The sequence below is a fragment of the Eriocheir sinensis genome, chromosome 17 (genome assembly GCF_024679095.1).
Source record: "Eriocheir sinensis breed Jianghai 21 chromosome 17, ASM2467909v1, whole genome shotgun sequence".
NCBI classification, from domain to species: domain Eukaryota; kingdom Metazoa; phylum Arthropoda; class Malacostraca; order Decapoda; family Varunidae; genus Eriocheir; species Eriocheir sinensis.
In genome coordinates this window covers 3,301,173-3,316,172 of record NC_066525.1, presented here as the reverse complement: position 1 = coordinate 3,316,172, position 15,000 = coordinate 3,301,173, and the positions used below count along the sequence as shown (strand labels likewise).

The following is a 15,000-nucleotide window of genomic DNA, read 5'->3' as shown; positions in this document are numbered from 1 at the left end:
AGAATGTTTTTGCAAGATTAACAAACAACAAAAACACAGACTGTAGAGAAGAGTTCGCCCTCAGACATTGGTGTTCTGACTTAATGAAGACAGTGAAGGAATACATTAAGGAGTGCCGTTACAAAGGTGAAACTCCCGACCTTGAACTGAACTGAACACTGACTAGAAAGAATGCTGTGTTTGCAAGGTGAACAGAACAAAGCAAAACAGGCGGTAAAAGAGAACAAGTCTGGCATTGTTGCATCAGGTATCCCCACATAATGGCACCATGCCGCTATATATATGGCAAGAATGGCGTTGTTGCAAGTTTATCATCAAAACAGCAATACTCTGTCCATAACTCCTTCATAATCATAGCAGCGCACACTTACTGTTGCCAGCCTCTGCCCCTGTGATGGACGGCCTCAGCACCAGCACCAGCGCCATCAGCACCACCGTCATCACGGACGTCCACCCGGTGACCTTCATGGCCTAAAAGAATGAAAGAGTCACTGTTACATCGCCCAACGCACCGTACAGTACCATCCAGTTTAAGGAAAGCGTCTCGTTGTGCTACACTCCGCTACGTGGCTGGTTGTAACACGGGGTTGTGAAGATGTGATAGTTGTTGTTATCTTGTGGCAATGAATTACTACCCACCACAGGCTCGCGGGGCAGTGCGTCGGAAATGAGCACCGAGGCCACGCGTGGCTATAGGAAATGCCCCAAACCTTCCGTGACCTTCCAATGCTTGCCAAGGACAGATTCAATGAGGATGCACACTACAAGTTTAACAGGAACTGATATGAAGTCCTGAAGGATACGGAGATGATCACCGAGGCCACGCGTAGCTAAACCGAGTGCCCCCAACCTACAACGTCCTTGCAATGCTTGCCAAGGACAGATTAAACGAGGAAGCACACTATAGGGTTAACATGAACTAATATGAAGTCCTATTGGCTACACACGCCGAAACACTGCACGTCAAACCTTACTTCGTCGTGACTGCCAAGCGAGTGAAGGACTCAGGCGCAGGGTTCCTTCCGTTCACTGCTGCAGGATTAAGAGAGTCCTGCGCTGCTCCTTCCTTCGTCTTGGCGGCACGGGCTTTGAGCGACTGAGTGCTTGTCTGGCCGGGGGGAACCTATGAAGCGGTGAGGTAGGCTCTTCCTCCTTGGGTATGCTTCTCGGAAAGGTACAATGTTCCGGGTATTCCCGTATCTTTTTCCTACAAGCAGAAAACGTTCGCCTGAGATTATGTACTGGTAATACCTGTTTTGAGAGAGAGAGAGAGAGAGAGAGAGAGAGAGAGAGAGAGAGAGAGAGAGAGAGAGAGAGAGAGAGAGAGATACATAGATATAATAGACAGATAGCTAAATCGATAGATAGACAGATAGACAGATTTGGAGTAAACGGGGAAGACCCTCCTTCAGTCAGTTTATGTCTAATAATAATAATGATTGATGATGATGATGATGATGATAATGATCTCACTCAGTTGAACGCATCGTAGAAAAGAAAAAAAACATTTACCTTTGAAGTTTTGAAGTTTAGAAGCAGTTGTAGTAGTAGTTTTAGTGGTAATGGTATTTTTATAGTAATTAGTAGTAGTAGCAGTAGTAGTAGCGGTCGTAGTTGTATAGTAGTAGTAGCATAAGAGAGAGAGAGAGAGAGAGAGAGAGAGAGAGAGAGAGAGAGAGAGAGATCGAAAGCACGTGCTCCACCAATCAGCTGATCACTCGTCACGCGCCACCCTCGTCAACTCCCCCTGACAACTCCACTATCACTCGCTGCATCATATCAACCACTTGGGAGCTTCAAACACTAAATAGTACAAATAAACAAGCATTTAGAACCCACATAAGTTAAAACCCGCTAATAATCCACACTTCTCGTAAAGTACTTAACATATATTCTATTTTCCGGCTTTTGACGCATAACTATTACTTCAAAGACACCAAGACTTAACTATAATAACGCTAACTTTAATTATGGGTCGATATTAGGGCTTGTACTGCAGTTTTAGAGCCTGTAAATGATATATGCAAGATCTGTGACATCAGGATCAAGCTCAAGAGGCAGACCATCAGCTGATCGCATAGAGGGAGGACGTGTCTGGCGTCTCCTATTTCTCTTATTTCAGGCCTTTTAAACCATTTTCCGGGCCATTTACTCCACTGCAATGGCTTCCACTTCCCTCCACGACCAGTACATCACCCCACTGGCCTCGAGATATGCCTCCAAGGAAATGGCGTATAACTTCAGTGACGCCAAGAAGTTTAGCACCTGGAGGAAGTTATGGATCCTGTTGGCCAAGGCAGAACAGGTGAGGATGTGGATTTTGTCTTTTTTTTGTCATTTTATTCCTGTTTCCGTGTCCTTGTCCTTTGAGCTTCACTTTTTCGTTTTCCTTCCTTCCTTCCTTCGTTTCCCTCTCTCTTCCTTCTTTCCTTCCTTCCTTCCTTCGTTTCCCTCTCTCTTCCTTCTTTCCTGTCTGATACACGTTTCCTGGTTATTCTCGTTTTTTTTTTTGTCCTTATATTCTTATCTTCGTGTCCTTGTCCTTTGAGCCTAACTTTTTCCTTCTTTCCTTCCTTCCTTCCTTCGTTTCCCTCTCTCTTCCTTCTTTCCTGTCTGATACACGTTTCCTGGTTATTCTCGTTTTTTTTTTTTTTTGTCCTTATATTCTTCGTGTCCTTGTCCTTTGAGCCTAACTTTTTCCTTCTTTCCTTCCTTCCTTCCTTCGTTTCCCCCTCTCTTCCTTCTTTCCTGTCTGATACACGTTTCCTGGTTATTCTCTTTTTTTTTTTTTTTTGTCCTTATATTCTTCGTGTCCTTGTCCTTTGAGCCTAACTTTTTCGTTTTCCTTCCTTCCTTCTTTCCTTCCTTCCTTCCTTCGTTTCCCTCTCTCTTCCTTCTTTCCTGTCTGATACAAGTTTCCTGGTTATTCTCGTTTTTTTGTTTTTTTTTGTCCTTATATTCTTCGTGTCCTTGTCCTTTGAGCCTCACTTTTTCGTTTTCCTTCCTTCCTTCCTTCCTTCCTTCCTTCCTTCCTTCGTTTCCCTCTCTCTTCCTTCTTTCCTGTCTGATACAAGTTTCCTGGTTATTTATACTTTATTTATTTATTTATTTATTTTACAGCACAGACAGCAACTTGAGGGCAACAAAAACATGTATATAAGAAAAAAAATCCCACTAACTCTTTTTGGTCTTTTTTTTTTTTTTACAGAGCACACAGCAACTCAAGGCAACAAAAAAGATATAAAACAAAAATCCCGCTTACTGGTTTTTGGTCTTCACTCAATGCTTCTTTTTTTTTGCCACATGGAATCGTTATTTTTTTTTTCTTCAGAATCACACCCGGCCCGCTGCGAACGACTCCTTTGTGCTATATATGTCCTACTCGATGCTTTATTTTTGTTTTGTTGTATTTTGACAGCAGGGCACAGGTCGAGTAAGGTCATGTTCGATTGAGTTTAGCTTGGTCATGTTAGGTTAGGTTAGGTTAGGTTAGATTTAGTTAGCTTGGTCGGGTCAGATTAGGTTAGGTTAGATTTAGTCTGCTTGTTTAGGTCAGGTTAGGTTAGCTTGGTCAGGTCAGGTTAGGTTAGATTTAGTTTAGCTTGGTCAGGTCAGGTTAGGTTAGATTTAGTTTAGCTTGGTCAGGTCAGGTTAGGTTAGGTTAGATTTAGTTTAGCTTGGTCAGGTCAGGTTAGGTTAGATTTTGGATTGGTCAGATCAGGCTAGTTTAGTTTTAGTTCAGATTGGTCAGGTCATGTAAGGTTAGATTTAGTTCAGATTGGTCAGGTTAGGTTAGATGTGATTGTTTATGACGAGTATATGATATGCTTCACTGTGTCGCTGGTTGTTATCACTGGTGGTTGACGGCCTGTCGGGTGTACTTCTAAAATTTTACCAATGATCCCCGATTGTGTGCTGTACCCTAATGTTCACTGGGGTAAAAAAAGACATCATTTTACCTCACTGAACATTGGGGTAAAAAGACATAAATTTACCCCATTAACCATTGGGGTACAGTTCACAATCAGGGTGTGGTGTTGTCAGTGTCCTTAAGGGTTGAAAGAACCATGACAAAGCATCTCTTACTTCCTGTTGTCGCTATTGTATAAAGATTGAATGTAGCTTTGTGCCTCTGAAGTTTGTGAGTTCTCATGATCATAAGCTTGGGCAGATATTGTGATTACGTTAGTTGTCGGTAATTATTAGTGATGGAGTGGCTATTTACCAGCAATGTACGATACAGTTTTGGTTGTCATAGCTGGTACCTCTTTTGGCCACTCACTTTTGTCTATTATGGGAGCGTTGAGTAGCGGACTTTTTTTTTCACTCTCTTTGTTACCCTTGAGCCGTCTCCTTTGTTGTAAAAAAGAAAAAAATTACTTGTACGGTACTCTAATTTGAGAGGCAGCACTCTATGACATTCTTGGATATGACCTCGGCTGCCAGTAAATAAGCTCAGTGATAAACTCCTCCATCCATCAACAGGAACTGGGACTGCCAATATCGGAGGGGCAGATAAAGGAGATGGAGGCCTTCCAGGACATGATAGACTACGAGCGTGCCGCCAAGGAGGAGAGGGAGACGCGGCATGATGTGATGGCCCATGTTCGGACCTTCGCTGCCGCCTGTCCAATGGCCGCACCCATCATCCACCTGGGGGCCACCTCCTGCTATGTGGGGGACAATACGGTGAGTCAGGGAGAGGGGGACAGAGGAGAGGGAAGAGGAGGACAATATGGTAAATTGGGGAGAGGGGGAAAAGAGAAAGAGGGGACAATATGATGAGATAGGGAGAGGGAGAGTGTGAGGATGAGAGAGAGGGGGAGACAATATGGTGAGAGGGGGAAGAGGGATAAGGAGAGAGGGAGATCCACCTTGGAGCCACATATTATTACATTGGGGGAAAGACTGTCCATGTTAGGAAGAGAATTCAACATCACCTCAAAGTAGTTTTTTTTTACTTGCTAGATATTTATTGATAGATAGCTGCAGGATCTGATTTTTTTTTCTTTGCAGGATCTGATTCTTCTGCGAGACGGTCTTGACATCCTGCTGCCCAAGGTGGCTCGGTGCATCCAGCGGTTCTCCAAGTTTGCCGAGGAGTACAAGGACCTACCAACGCTCGGCTTCACCCACCTACAGTAAGGGTTTGACGGTGTGAAGCTGTCTTGAGTTGTTGGTAATTGTTCATAACAGAGTGGGTACTTACCAGCAATGTAGTCTTGGTCTTGTCATTACTATTACTATGACTATGAGGGGCAGCACTTCATGACACTTGTGGAGCAGGTGACCTTGGCTGCCAGTAACCTCAAAGGGAAACTTAAGCTCTGTAGGGTGTGCTGACCAGTCTGTACACATCACTCCATGTCAGTACAAATTTTAGTGGGTGAATAAACTGCTCTGGTGAATTTAGCCAAAGGTTACAACTGGAGTGCTCTATGTAACTGTTCACGTTATTAGATATTGTATGCTTTTCCTTTTATCTTTATTCCACTCTATGACCACTGGGTATGTCTGTACATTAAGAAAGACCACATTTGCTTCCTGCTAAAGAACCATTAATGTATGATACCATGGCATGAAACTCACAACTCTCAACAATAACGGCACTTTTAACCCGGTAGCTGCGGGGATCATGTTTCTCAAAGGCCCCTCTAAGCGAGAAAAATGAAAAAAAATCACCACTCATGCAAACCATTTCATAATATATATCAATGTATTTGTGATCAGTTTATGCATCATCTAATTTGGCTCGTCGCTGCTACACGGTAAAGCCACAAATTTGGCCCATCGCCGCTACCCGGTTAAAACACCAAAAGGAACACCCACCCACCTCTCAGCCACACTAAGGGCCAATTTCACAGTCCAGTACCGCAAGTTTGTAAGCTCCCCCTCCAAACACATAATACATCAAAAATTCCTCGTACAGTGTTTGGCGTTGATATAAAAAGGAGGAAATTTTAGGAAGCCACACAGGAAATCTTTTTAGTATCTGGTGTTGAGAAGGAATAACGGATGATTGTGGAGAATATAGTTTGGTGTGGGCGCTTACAATGAATGTGTGTTGGACTGTCGAACTGGCCCATAGCCTTTGCCTGTGATTATGATGTTGGTGCAGTAGTAAATGTGTTGCTCCTTAGGCCGGCTCAGCTGACCACCGTGGGTAAGCGGGCCAGCCTGTGGGTGCAGGAACTGTTGATGGATGAGAGGGCGCTGGAGAGGGCCCGAGATGACCTGAGGTTCCGTGGTGTGAAGGGAACCACTGGCACACAGGCGTCCTTCCTGCAGCTGTTCGAAGGTGAACCCGAGTGGCTTCCATTGAATTCTTTAATGTGTGTGATGTGTATGTATGCTTGTATGTTTAGGGATCTTGCTTATATGTATATGAAGATTGTTATAATTGTTCTCCTGAGTGATTAAGTGGATTGGCTCGGCCCATGGTTTTATAAACTCGCTCAACACGAGTTTATGATGTTATTGATAGCTGTGCAGGACAAAAATATGGATCGATTTGCTTGTGCTCCCATCAATCCTGAGTGGAGGAGGCCAAGGGGATGCCCACTTAGCTTATGGCTTGAGCAAGTTGATGGATCTTACCATGAAGTATTTAGGGTGTCATAGGGTGGGTGAGGCAATGTGCTCCCTGGCGTATGCCCCTATTGATTGACTGAACCTGTTTGTATAGGGTGGAAGCCTGTATATAGATTTTGTTAGGGGAAGTTCAAGATTGTATAGTTATGGCTTGTACTAAGGAGGCAGAGACTAAGACACACACACACACAAGTAGTATCGGCAAAGAGTGTGCACAACTTTAAGAAAAAACTGGACAAATACAGATATGGAGACGGGACCATACAAGCGTAAGCCCAGGCCCTGTAAAACTAAAACTAGATAAATACACACTTATACAAGCAAATTTGAATGAGGAGGATGCATTGCAGGGAACGAGGAGAAGGTGAAGAGGCTGGATGAGCGAGTGACGCAGCTGGCCGGGTTCCAGAAGTCGTACCCCGTGTGCGGACAAACCTACACCCGTAAAGTGGATGTGGAGTGCCTCAATGTCCTGGCTTCCCTCGGGGCCTCCGCTCATAAGGTAGGAGGAGGTGACTGTTTGAAAGCACCTACCTGTTAACGCATTAGATATTGTTTTTGTTCTCCCTTTTTTATATTTTTCCTTATGTTACTCAGGGTTTGTTTTCTTATTCATGTATATGCTCTTTGAGGGGATTCGTTTTGGGTCTGTCAATTATGTTTTCCTTGGTACCCTTTCACGGCTGTCAGTGATAATGATAATAACTTACTTCACCAGTCTTCTGTGCTGTGCTTCTACTGGCTCCTTCCTCAACTACTGCCACTGTGTCACTTTCCTTACTGCTACCCAAATCCTTCCTCTCATTGTTCCCAAATCACCTCAGTCTACCCTTTCTCATAATGGCAATGTGCTGCTCTTCAGATCTGTACAGACATCCGACTCCTGGCCAGCATGAAGGAGATTGAAGAGCCTTTCGAGACCAGCCAGATAGGTTCAAGTGCCATGCCCTACAAACGCAACCCCATGAGGAGCGAGAGGTGTTGTGCCCTGGCCCGCTTCCTCATGTCCCTCCCCGCCAATGCCCTGAACACGGCCGCCACCCAGTGGATGGAGCGCACCCTTGATGACAGTGCCAACAGGTGAGCTTCAGGAAATTGCTCATCATCATCATCATCGTCGTCGTCATCGTTGTGTAGCCTCCTTTCCTACAGCCAGAGATGGAAGGGCCTGCTGCATGTGAATTTTCTTCCCTAGCTTATCCTCATGCTGTCCAAACTCGTTATGCAAAAGTGAACCAGCACCTTCATTCTTTCATTCATTCATTTTTTTTATTTATTTTTTTTTTTTTTCAAAGGATACAATACAGCTCAAGGGCAACAAAAGGATAAAAAAAAAAAAAAAAAAAAAAAAAGAGCCTGCTGCTCGCCGCTCCCACAAACGTAAAAAGTAAACTCCAGTAACCTCCAGAAGGGCCGTTTTTTGTCCGTATTTCCTTCTGCCTAAGATTTTAACTCCTTCAAGACCAAGGTATCAAAACACTATTCCAACTGAACCTGACATCTTTTGGCTGGAGCAGTGCTTGGGGTTCTCTTTTGTTTAATGTTTTTATAGCCCTTGAGCTGCTTCTACTGCTGTAAGAATGTAATATATGAGCTTTATCTAATTCCTCTTATCTGTGTAACTTAACAGGACCACACTCACAATGTAATCCTTTTTTTTTTTTTTTTTTTTTTTACAACTAAGGAGACGGCTGAAGGGCAACAAAAAGTGAAAAAAAAAAAGAAGAAAAAAAAAGGTCGCTGCTCCCATAATAGACAAAAGTAAAGAGTAGCCAAAAGAAAGGTCAATTTCAGGTGGAGAGGAGTCTTGATACACTCTGCATTTCATCACATTTTATCATATCATTCCTTAAACTTTATCATACTCAGTGAGAGCTACATTCATGCACCAACACACCGCATGCTCTTCCCAGGCGCATCAGCTTGGCCGAGTCCTTCCTGACAACCGACAGCGTGCTCACCACCCTGCAAAACATTGGGGAGGGCCTCGTGGTGTACCCCAAGGTGATCCAGCGCCACATCTCCCAGGAGCTGCCCTTCATGGCCTCGGAGAACATCATCATGGCCATGGTCAAGGCAGGGGGCAACAGGCAGGTCAGGAGGAGTGTGTGTGGGATTGGTATTGAATGGACAAGCAGAGTAGCATCGGTAACCCAGAAGTTGTTGAAGAATCATGGGGAAAGATGAATTTAGTTTTGCAAGGATGTTAGTTATGTTAGTTAAGGATGTTATGACCCTATTATTGGCATCACTGCTTCATGGCGGAGTGCGGATGGGATTGGTAAAGGGACTATTACACTGGGCAAATTTTCCGTGGATCTTCAGTCAAACCACGATTTCCGCTGGCGTGGTTCTCATATTTCCGTGGTTTTCTGATGTGTCCACGATCTTCCACAGCTACGGTAGATCTCACTGAAGGATGACGGTATTACTCACCATCATCATCAGCAGCAATAACAAGAAACAAATGAGAACCACGCTAGCGGAAATCGTGGCTTGACTGAAGATCCACGGAAAATTTGCCCAGTGTAATAGCCCCTTAACAAATGGATAAGCAGTGTAACCGTGGTAAACCAAAAGCTACTGAAGTCACGATAGACAAAAATCATGTGGAAAGATGAAATTAGAGTTTTGCAAGGATGTTAGGACACTGTTACAGCTAAATCTTTGCTTATGTATCTCTCCAATCCTAATATCTTAATCTACTACCACCACCACTACTACCTAATGATCCTGTAATTAACCTAAGTCACCTTTTTTAACAAACTACCCAAATAATTTTTTTCCCAAGTTGTTGGTAAAAACGTTAATTTCCAGGCAACTTGTGAATCAGGCAGAAAGGTTTAGGTGAATTTCAGAACACTCACACCCTAGAATGACAAAGGCAACCATAGCAAAAAGTGCGTCACATGATGAAAAATTGATTCAGCCAAATATCTAGAGACTGCCGAGGAATTACTTTACGAGGGTGCTGGTGTTCTGCCTCCTTAGCTCCTCCATCTTCCTTCCTACCAAGTGTTTCCACCTTCAGGAGTGCCACGAGGAGGTGCGTGTGCTGAGTCAGGCCGCAGCCAATAAGGTGAAGCAGGAAGGCGAGGAAAACGACCTGGTGGAGAGGATCCGAGCTTCTCCTTACTTCAGTCCGATACACAGCCAGCTGGACGCCCTCTTGGACCCTGCCACCTTCATCGGCCGGGCGCCTCAGCAGGTGGGTGGATACTCGTGTGTTATGTATGGAAGTTTACAGATCACGTGAGCGTCTTTAGTGCTCGTTTCAGCGGTCAGGGAGGTTAGCATCGTTTCAGCGGTCAGGGAGGTTAGCAAGTACACATAATATCCTTGTCCCACCAAAGAAGCCTTGTAACTTGTATCTTGCTCAGCTTGTATTCACTTCCAGAGGCTCAGCTGATTGGAGTGTTGTTCCTCTTTCAATGGGCATAATTAAGACCTTTTTCGAGACAATATAGTTTCATGTTATTTTTATTATGATGTATTAATTGATTATATTATAGGTAAGGTTTATTTTCTATACATAGTTAAGTTTTTACTCTTTAGATTTAGACCTTTTTGAGATCTTTTATGATTTAGTTGTCAGTGCAAAATTTATTCATAGCAAAGGTACTCATTTGACTTTAGCCTCTTATAATGTACAGGAGCCACATCACTTCTTGCTTCCATTTTTAGCACACAGAGCCCAATGTAAGTGTGTCCTCAAATGTCAGGGAGGGCAATGGGATGGGGTAGGGGGGTGTAGCAATCATTGGGTAGGTGGTATCGCTTAAGGTTAAAATTCAAACTCCACATCTTCTTTGGATGGGGTGGGGTAGCAGTCATTGGGTAGGTGGTATCGCTTAAGGTTAAAATTCAAACTCCACATCTTCTTTGATACATATATATTACATTGAGGAGTCTATAGGAGTTGTACACACTCACGCACACACTCACACATACACACATAACCCAAACACTAAGAATGACCCTCCCAGAGCTAAGTCTAAATCACAAAAAGATGGTTAGTTAGTTTACATTCAGTGCCTCGGCAGAATCAGTGACCAGGTCATAACAAACCAAGTATTTACCCAACCAATTTGACAGGAACTTTATAGCACAGTTGCTCCTACCTTATAAGTAATTTGTCGACTATTAAACCAAATTAGGAGCCAAGTGCTTCTCGATAAGTCCTTTAAGATATGTTCACATCATTATATGTTTCCATGGCTTCACAACAATGGTCAGAAGTTATCAATCGGAGGTGTTGGAAGCCCCTTGGATGGAGGAGAATGTTGAGGAGCTGCAGTGGTCTATGCTGTGTAGTGGTGTTGAAGTTGACTGTGTAGTGACCATCGTTGCTAGATTATCGTACTCAGAGTACTGTATTTACCGGTTCCTGACCCATAACTATTGCCAAGACACCAGTAATCAACCAGTTTAACAATAACTGTACATGGAGCTAGTTATTGGGGTTGAAGTTGACTGTGTAGTGACCATCGTTGCTAGATTATCGTACTCAGAGTGCTGTATTTAACGGTTCCTGACCCATAACTATTGCCAAGACACCAGTAATCAACCAGTTTAACAATAACTGTACATGGAGCTAGTTATTGGGGTTGAGGACACAGCTTTTGAGTTGGAAATCAGCAAACATGAAAGGCTAAGTACGACAATCTGGCAACGCTGGTAGTGACCCTCGATGTAGAAAACCCCTTGAGAATCCACTTTGCTGGGAGGACATCTCTTTAGCTGGGTGGAAGAGTGGAGGCTTCCCATTTGGCTGGTCATGGGTTCAATCGTTGACATTGCAAGTCCCAATTTTACCCTTTCCAGACCACATCAATTTCTCGTGTTTTGTGACGTCATTTAAGTAATGTTGGAAAGCAAGTCCCACACTACATTGGTGGACTAGTTTTCCATCATTAACAACCCGCGACCCGCTGGATGAGAAGCCACCGCTCTACCACTCAGCTGAAGAGGTGCCCCCCTTGCCAAATGGGGTTTTAGGGGCTTATAGTTAATATTTTACTTTGCATGCTATTCTTATGGGCTGTGATGTTTAGTTTTTCGTTGAACTGCTTTTAGCCTTGTGGATTATACAGAGAGTAGTAGGGATGTCCAGCACTACACAGCACAAGATGCCCTGGGTTCTTAAGACCTTATTACTATACTCTTTACATATACTCATGGGCTGTGATGTTTAGGTTTTTGTTGAATTGCCTTTAGTCTCGTCAACTATATAAAGAGTAATGGGGACTTCTGCACTACACAGCACGAGACAATGATGAGTGCTGCTGCGTGACCCTCTCCTCCATCCAAGGAAGTGTTGATTCCAGAATTTGGTGATGTACAAATGGTTGTCGCCAAGAATGACGTCATCTAGTTAGTGCCTTGGCATGGGGTAGCTTGTTGATTGGTCCCAGTGTTAGCTTGTTTACATCAGCGGCTGCAACATACAGGCGGCCGTGGGGGGTGTTCCTCCTACAGACTGCCTACCTCATCTGAAAACTGAGAATATTAGAGATTAGATTAGTGCAGGTTAATTACATAGGTAGTGTAGATTAGTAATGAAAATTCCTGGGTGCTGTTGATGAAGTTGTTTTAGTAAGCTTTTCACTGATTGGAGAGCAGCTTGAGGCCTCTCCACATTGTACATGTTAAAGTTAGTAACAAGGGGAACACCTGCTGCTAGGGTATGAGCAATGGTCATGTCTAAAGAAGGTAGCTACAGACTAATGCTCAATGCATGGCATACTCCTACCAAAGAAGAGTTGGGAGCGTACGTTATAGCTGCACGTGGCTGGACGGTCATCTGTCACATTAACCCTTGAGCCTGTGGTGGATGAGGATCCATTACCTTGGGACACCTGGTCAGTGTTTGAGATAATGGGTTCTTACCCACAACATTCAAGGGCCATTGTAATGGAGATTAGCACCGAGGCCACGTACAGCTGTAGTATTCCCCACACTTCTTTTCCATTGCCAGGCTTTCTGGGAATCTAGACCAATGAAGGCCTCTGTCATCCAATACTAGAGCTCTTCTGAGGAGAGAGAAGGAGAGGTATGTCAGGAGTCTTGTCCTCAAATGACCACTTCACCAAGCCCTGAAGGACCTGTCACAAGTTACTCAAGATAGATAGATGGCTGCCCAGGTGGCAACTTTCTCAGAGGGACGTGCCCAAGGGGATGGCGTCAGAGGCTGGGCAAGGCAGCACGGCTCCATTATTCAATATATTCATTGTTCAACATTTTTGCAGGTTGAAGAGTTCCTGAAAGCTGAAGTAGAGCCAGTGTTGAGAAAGTATGAAGGGCGCCTGGAGGGGACGGTGTCTCTGGCAGTCTAGTGCACCACTTCTGGAAGACACTGGCATGAAGGGGGGGGAGGAGGAAGAGGAGGAGGTCTCTGTCTCTCTGTCTCTCTGTCTCTCTGTCTCTCTCTCTCTCTCTCTCTCTCTCACACAGGACTCTACAGGATGTGCCCCCCTTAGGATGTTGACATACCCCTCAGGCACATAGCTCCCCCAGGCACATAAAAGGAGTCTTCCCCCCAACCACCATACATAGGTGCCTTCTTTCAGGAATACAAATGTTACTAAATATTGATGCTTCAAATGTTACAAAATGTTTATGCTTTTGATAATAAAATGTTGCAAGCAAATATTAAAGTGACTATTACTAAATGACATGTTGAAAATTGGGACAAACTACAAGTACATCAATGTCTGTTATTTCATAGGACTGAAAAAACTACAATGCCCTCAAACAGATGTCTTATGATGCTCAAGTGTAAGAACAGTTGAAAATACTACACCTAACACTTCTCCTCCCATTATATTATCCTGCCTAAAAGTTCTGGGATATCTGATGAGAATGACAATAAAATGATACAGAAACTAAAATAAAACAATATAATGACTGCATTGCTCCTTAAAAGCAACTATATATTATGACAGCAGGGGACCAAGTGAATACAGCCTCTTAAAACCTGGAGCAAGTGGACAAGTCAGGCCCATCCATGAACAGCCTCTTCCTCAATCAAGGTTAAGTCCAGATCACTAAGTGCCAGGGATCGAACCCAGGCCATCTGAGCTGTACACACACACACCCATCATGCCCAGAGTATACAAATAAGGTGCCTGATAAACAATAACTACACCAGAACAACTAACGAACCTACAACTGAACACTCCTACGGTCTTTCCTTTTCCCCCACCTATGCCTTCACCACTAACCCACTTCCCACTTCCTCTTCTTAGTATACTCTTGATTAAAAGATAAATAATACTAAATAACTAAATAAGCAACCACCTGAGCCACTGATGTTTTTTTACAGTTCCTCTAATATAAAATAAGTTGAGTTTTAAGCAAGTGTACAACATGAGAAAGAACCAATACACAGATTCTCAGACACTATCAAGGCTTACACACCCACATATGATACAGCCCTTATAGAGGTTGTGGTGTTAGTATTTCCATGAGTAGTCTCGAGTCTATATAGTGGTACGTAGTTTGAAAAGGCTTCTGGACCATGAACATATAAATTCACTCATGAGAATCAGACTTATTAATATCCTTTATGGTCTTTGGAAATAACTGTTGAGACCTGAAGCATCTGGGAATATGGAGTTCGATCCCGTATTTTCACAGGTTTTGGGCCGGGGCTACACTCTCTTATCTGTTTTGGGTATTTCCAGGACCATTAATGTGGAAAACAATTACTAAAACCAGACTAATGACCTTTGTGACCTTTGGAAATATATAGTTACTGTGTGAGCCGAAACTATCCAAGAATATGGGACCAGGACTCGTACTTACTTTACAGGGCAGCACACACACACACACACAGCGAGACTCAAGACTAATGCAGGGACAAGGCAGTGCTGAGGAGGCGCGGGCTACAGCAGCGGCAGCACCAGGAGGGCGGCTGTTCCCAGGGAGGCGGCCAGGCTGAGGCGGAGGCTGTGGGCTGACCTGCTGGTGCTCTCTGCGTGGCGAGATCCTGCGGGAAGATGTGGCTGTTATGTTTTTTACAGTAAAGGAAGCAGCTCAGAGGCAAACACATATCGTCATCCTCATAAAATAATTGTCTAAGTCACTTTTCATCGATTTCTAGGTTTTTGTCTACATCAGTTTTTCTTCACGTGACGCCCATTTTCTTATAGTTGCCTTCGTCATTTAAGGAAGTGAATGAAAAAGGCTAGTGATGGTAGGGTAGTTAAGCTCATTATTGCAAGAGAGATCCGATGTTGAGAACCGGCTAATGTGATGTTTGGACGCCACTTCGAAACTGCTTGAGTGAGTGAGTTAGTTAAATGAGTCCAACTGTTACAAGGAAGAGAGAGGAAATGGCTAACGAGGGGTAGTTATGCTCATTACTGCAAGAGATCCAATGTTGACGTGTCGCTAATGAGACCTATG

The 15,000-nt window shown here is 43.8% G+C and overlaps 3 protein-coding genes across 4 annotated transcripts in view; 1 reads left to right on the top strand and 2 right to left on the bottom strand.

The window, feature by feature from the left end:
• The window catches only part of LOC126999781 (uncharacterized), a 2,794-nt gene extending 1,133 nt beyond the window's left edge, over window positions 1–1,661 (bottom strand). The window contains exons 1-3 of one of the 2 annotated variants that reach the window (XM_050862693.1): window positions 1,513–1,661; window positions 970–1,207; window positions 372–471 (exon numbers count right to left, since the gene is read on the bottom strand). In XM_050862693.1, coding sequence (XP_050718650.1) covers window positions 372–468 — 97 coding nt within the window. In that variant the 5' untranslated portion in view covers window positions 469–471; window positions 970–1,207; window positions 1,513–1,661. Of the gene's footprint in view, window positions 1–371; window positions 472–969; window positions 1,208–1,512 lie in introns of those variants that run through there. The other variant, XM_050862692.1, reaches the window with a different exon arrangement.
• A 376-nt stretch (window positions 1,662–2,037) lies between these two features.
• LOC126999779 (adenylosuccinate lyase-like) lies at window positions 2,038–13,247 on the top strand. Its single transcript, XM_050862679.1, has 9 exons — window positions 2,038–2,305; window positions 4,486–4,689; window positions 5,017–5,141; window positions 6,141–6,298; window positions 6,942–7,093; window positions 7,454–7,671; window positions 8,505–8,685; window positions 9,623–9,799; window positions 12,840–13,247. Exons 1-9 carry the CDS (start codon window positions 2,162–2,164, stop codon window positions 12,924–12,926), a joined length of 1,446 nt encoding a protein of 481 aa, XP_050718636.1. The 5' UTR covers window positions 2,038–2,161; the 3' UTR covers window positions 12,927–13,247.
• The window catches only part of LOC127000110 (uncharacterized), a 158,666-nt gene continuing 153,472 nt past the window's right edge, over window positions 9,807–15,000 (bottom strand). Inside the window, exons 7-8 of the mRNA XM_050863528.1 lie at window positions 14,398–14,581; window positions 9,807–12,090 (exon numbers count right to left, since the gene is read on the bottom strand). Of these exons, the coding sequence (XP_050719485.1) occupies window positions 14,478–14,581 (104 nt within the window). The 3' untranslated portion in view covers window positions 9,807–12,090; window positions 14,398–14,477. The remainder of the gene's footprint in view (window positions 12,091–14,397; window positions 14,582–15,000) is intronic.

Coding starts and splice junctions, on each gene's coding strand:
- LOC126999779 (XM_050862679.1), top strand. CDS start 2,162: ATGGCTTCCACTTCCCTCCACGACCAGTACATCACCCCACTGGCCTCG. Junction 4,690..5,016: donor GCTATGTGGGGGACAATACG/GTGAGTCAGGGA, acceptor TTTTCTTTGCAG/GATCTGATTCTTCTGCGAGA. Junction 9,800..12,839: donor TCGGCCGGGCGCCTCAGCAG/GTGGGTGGATAC, acceptor ACATTTTTGCAG/GTTGAAGAGTTCCTGAAAGC.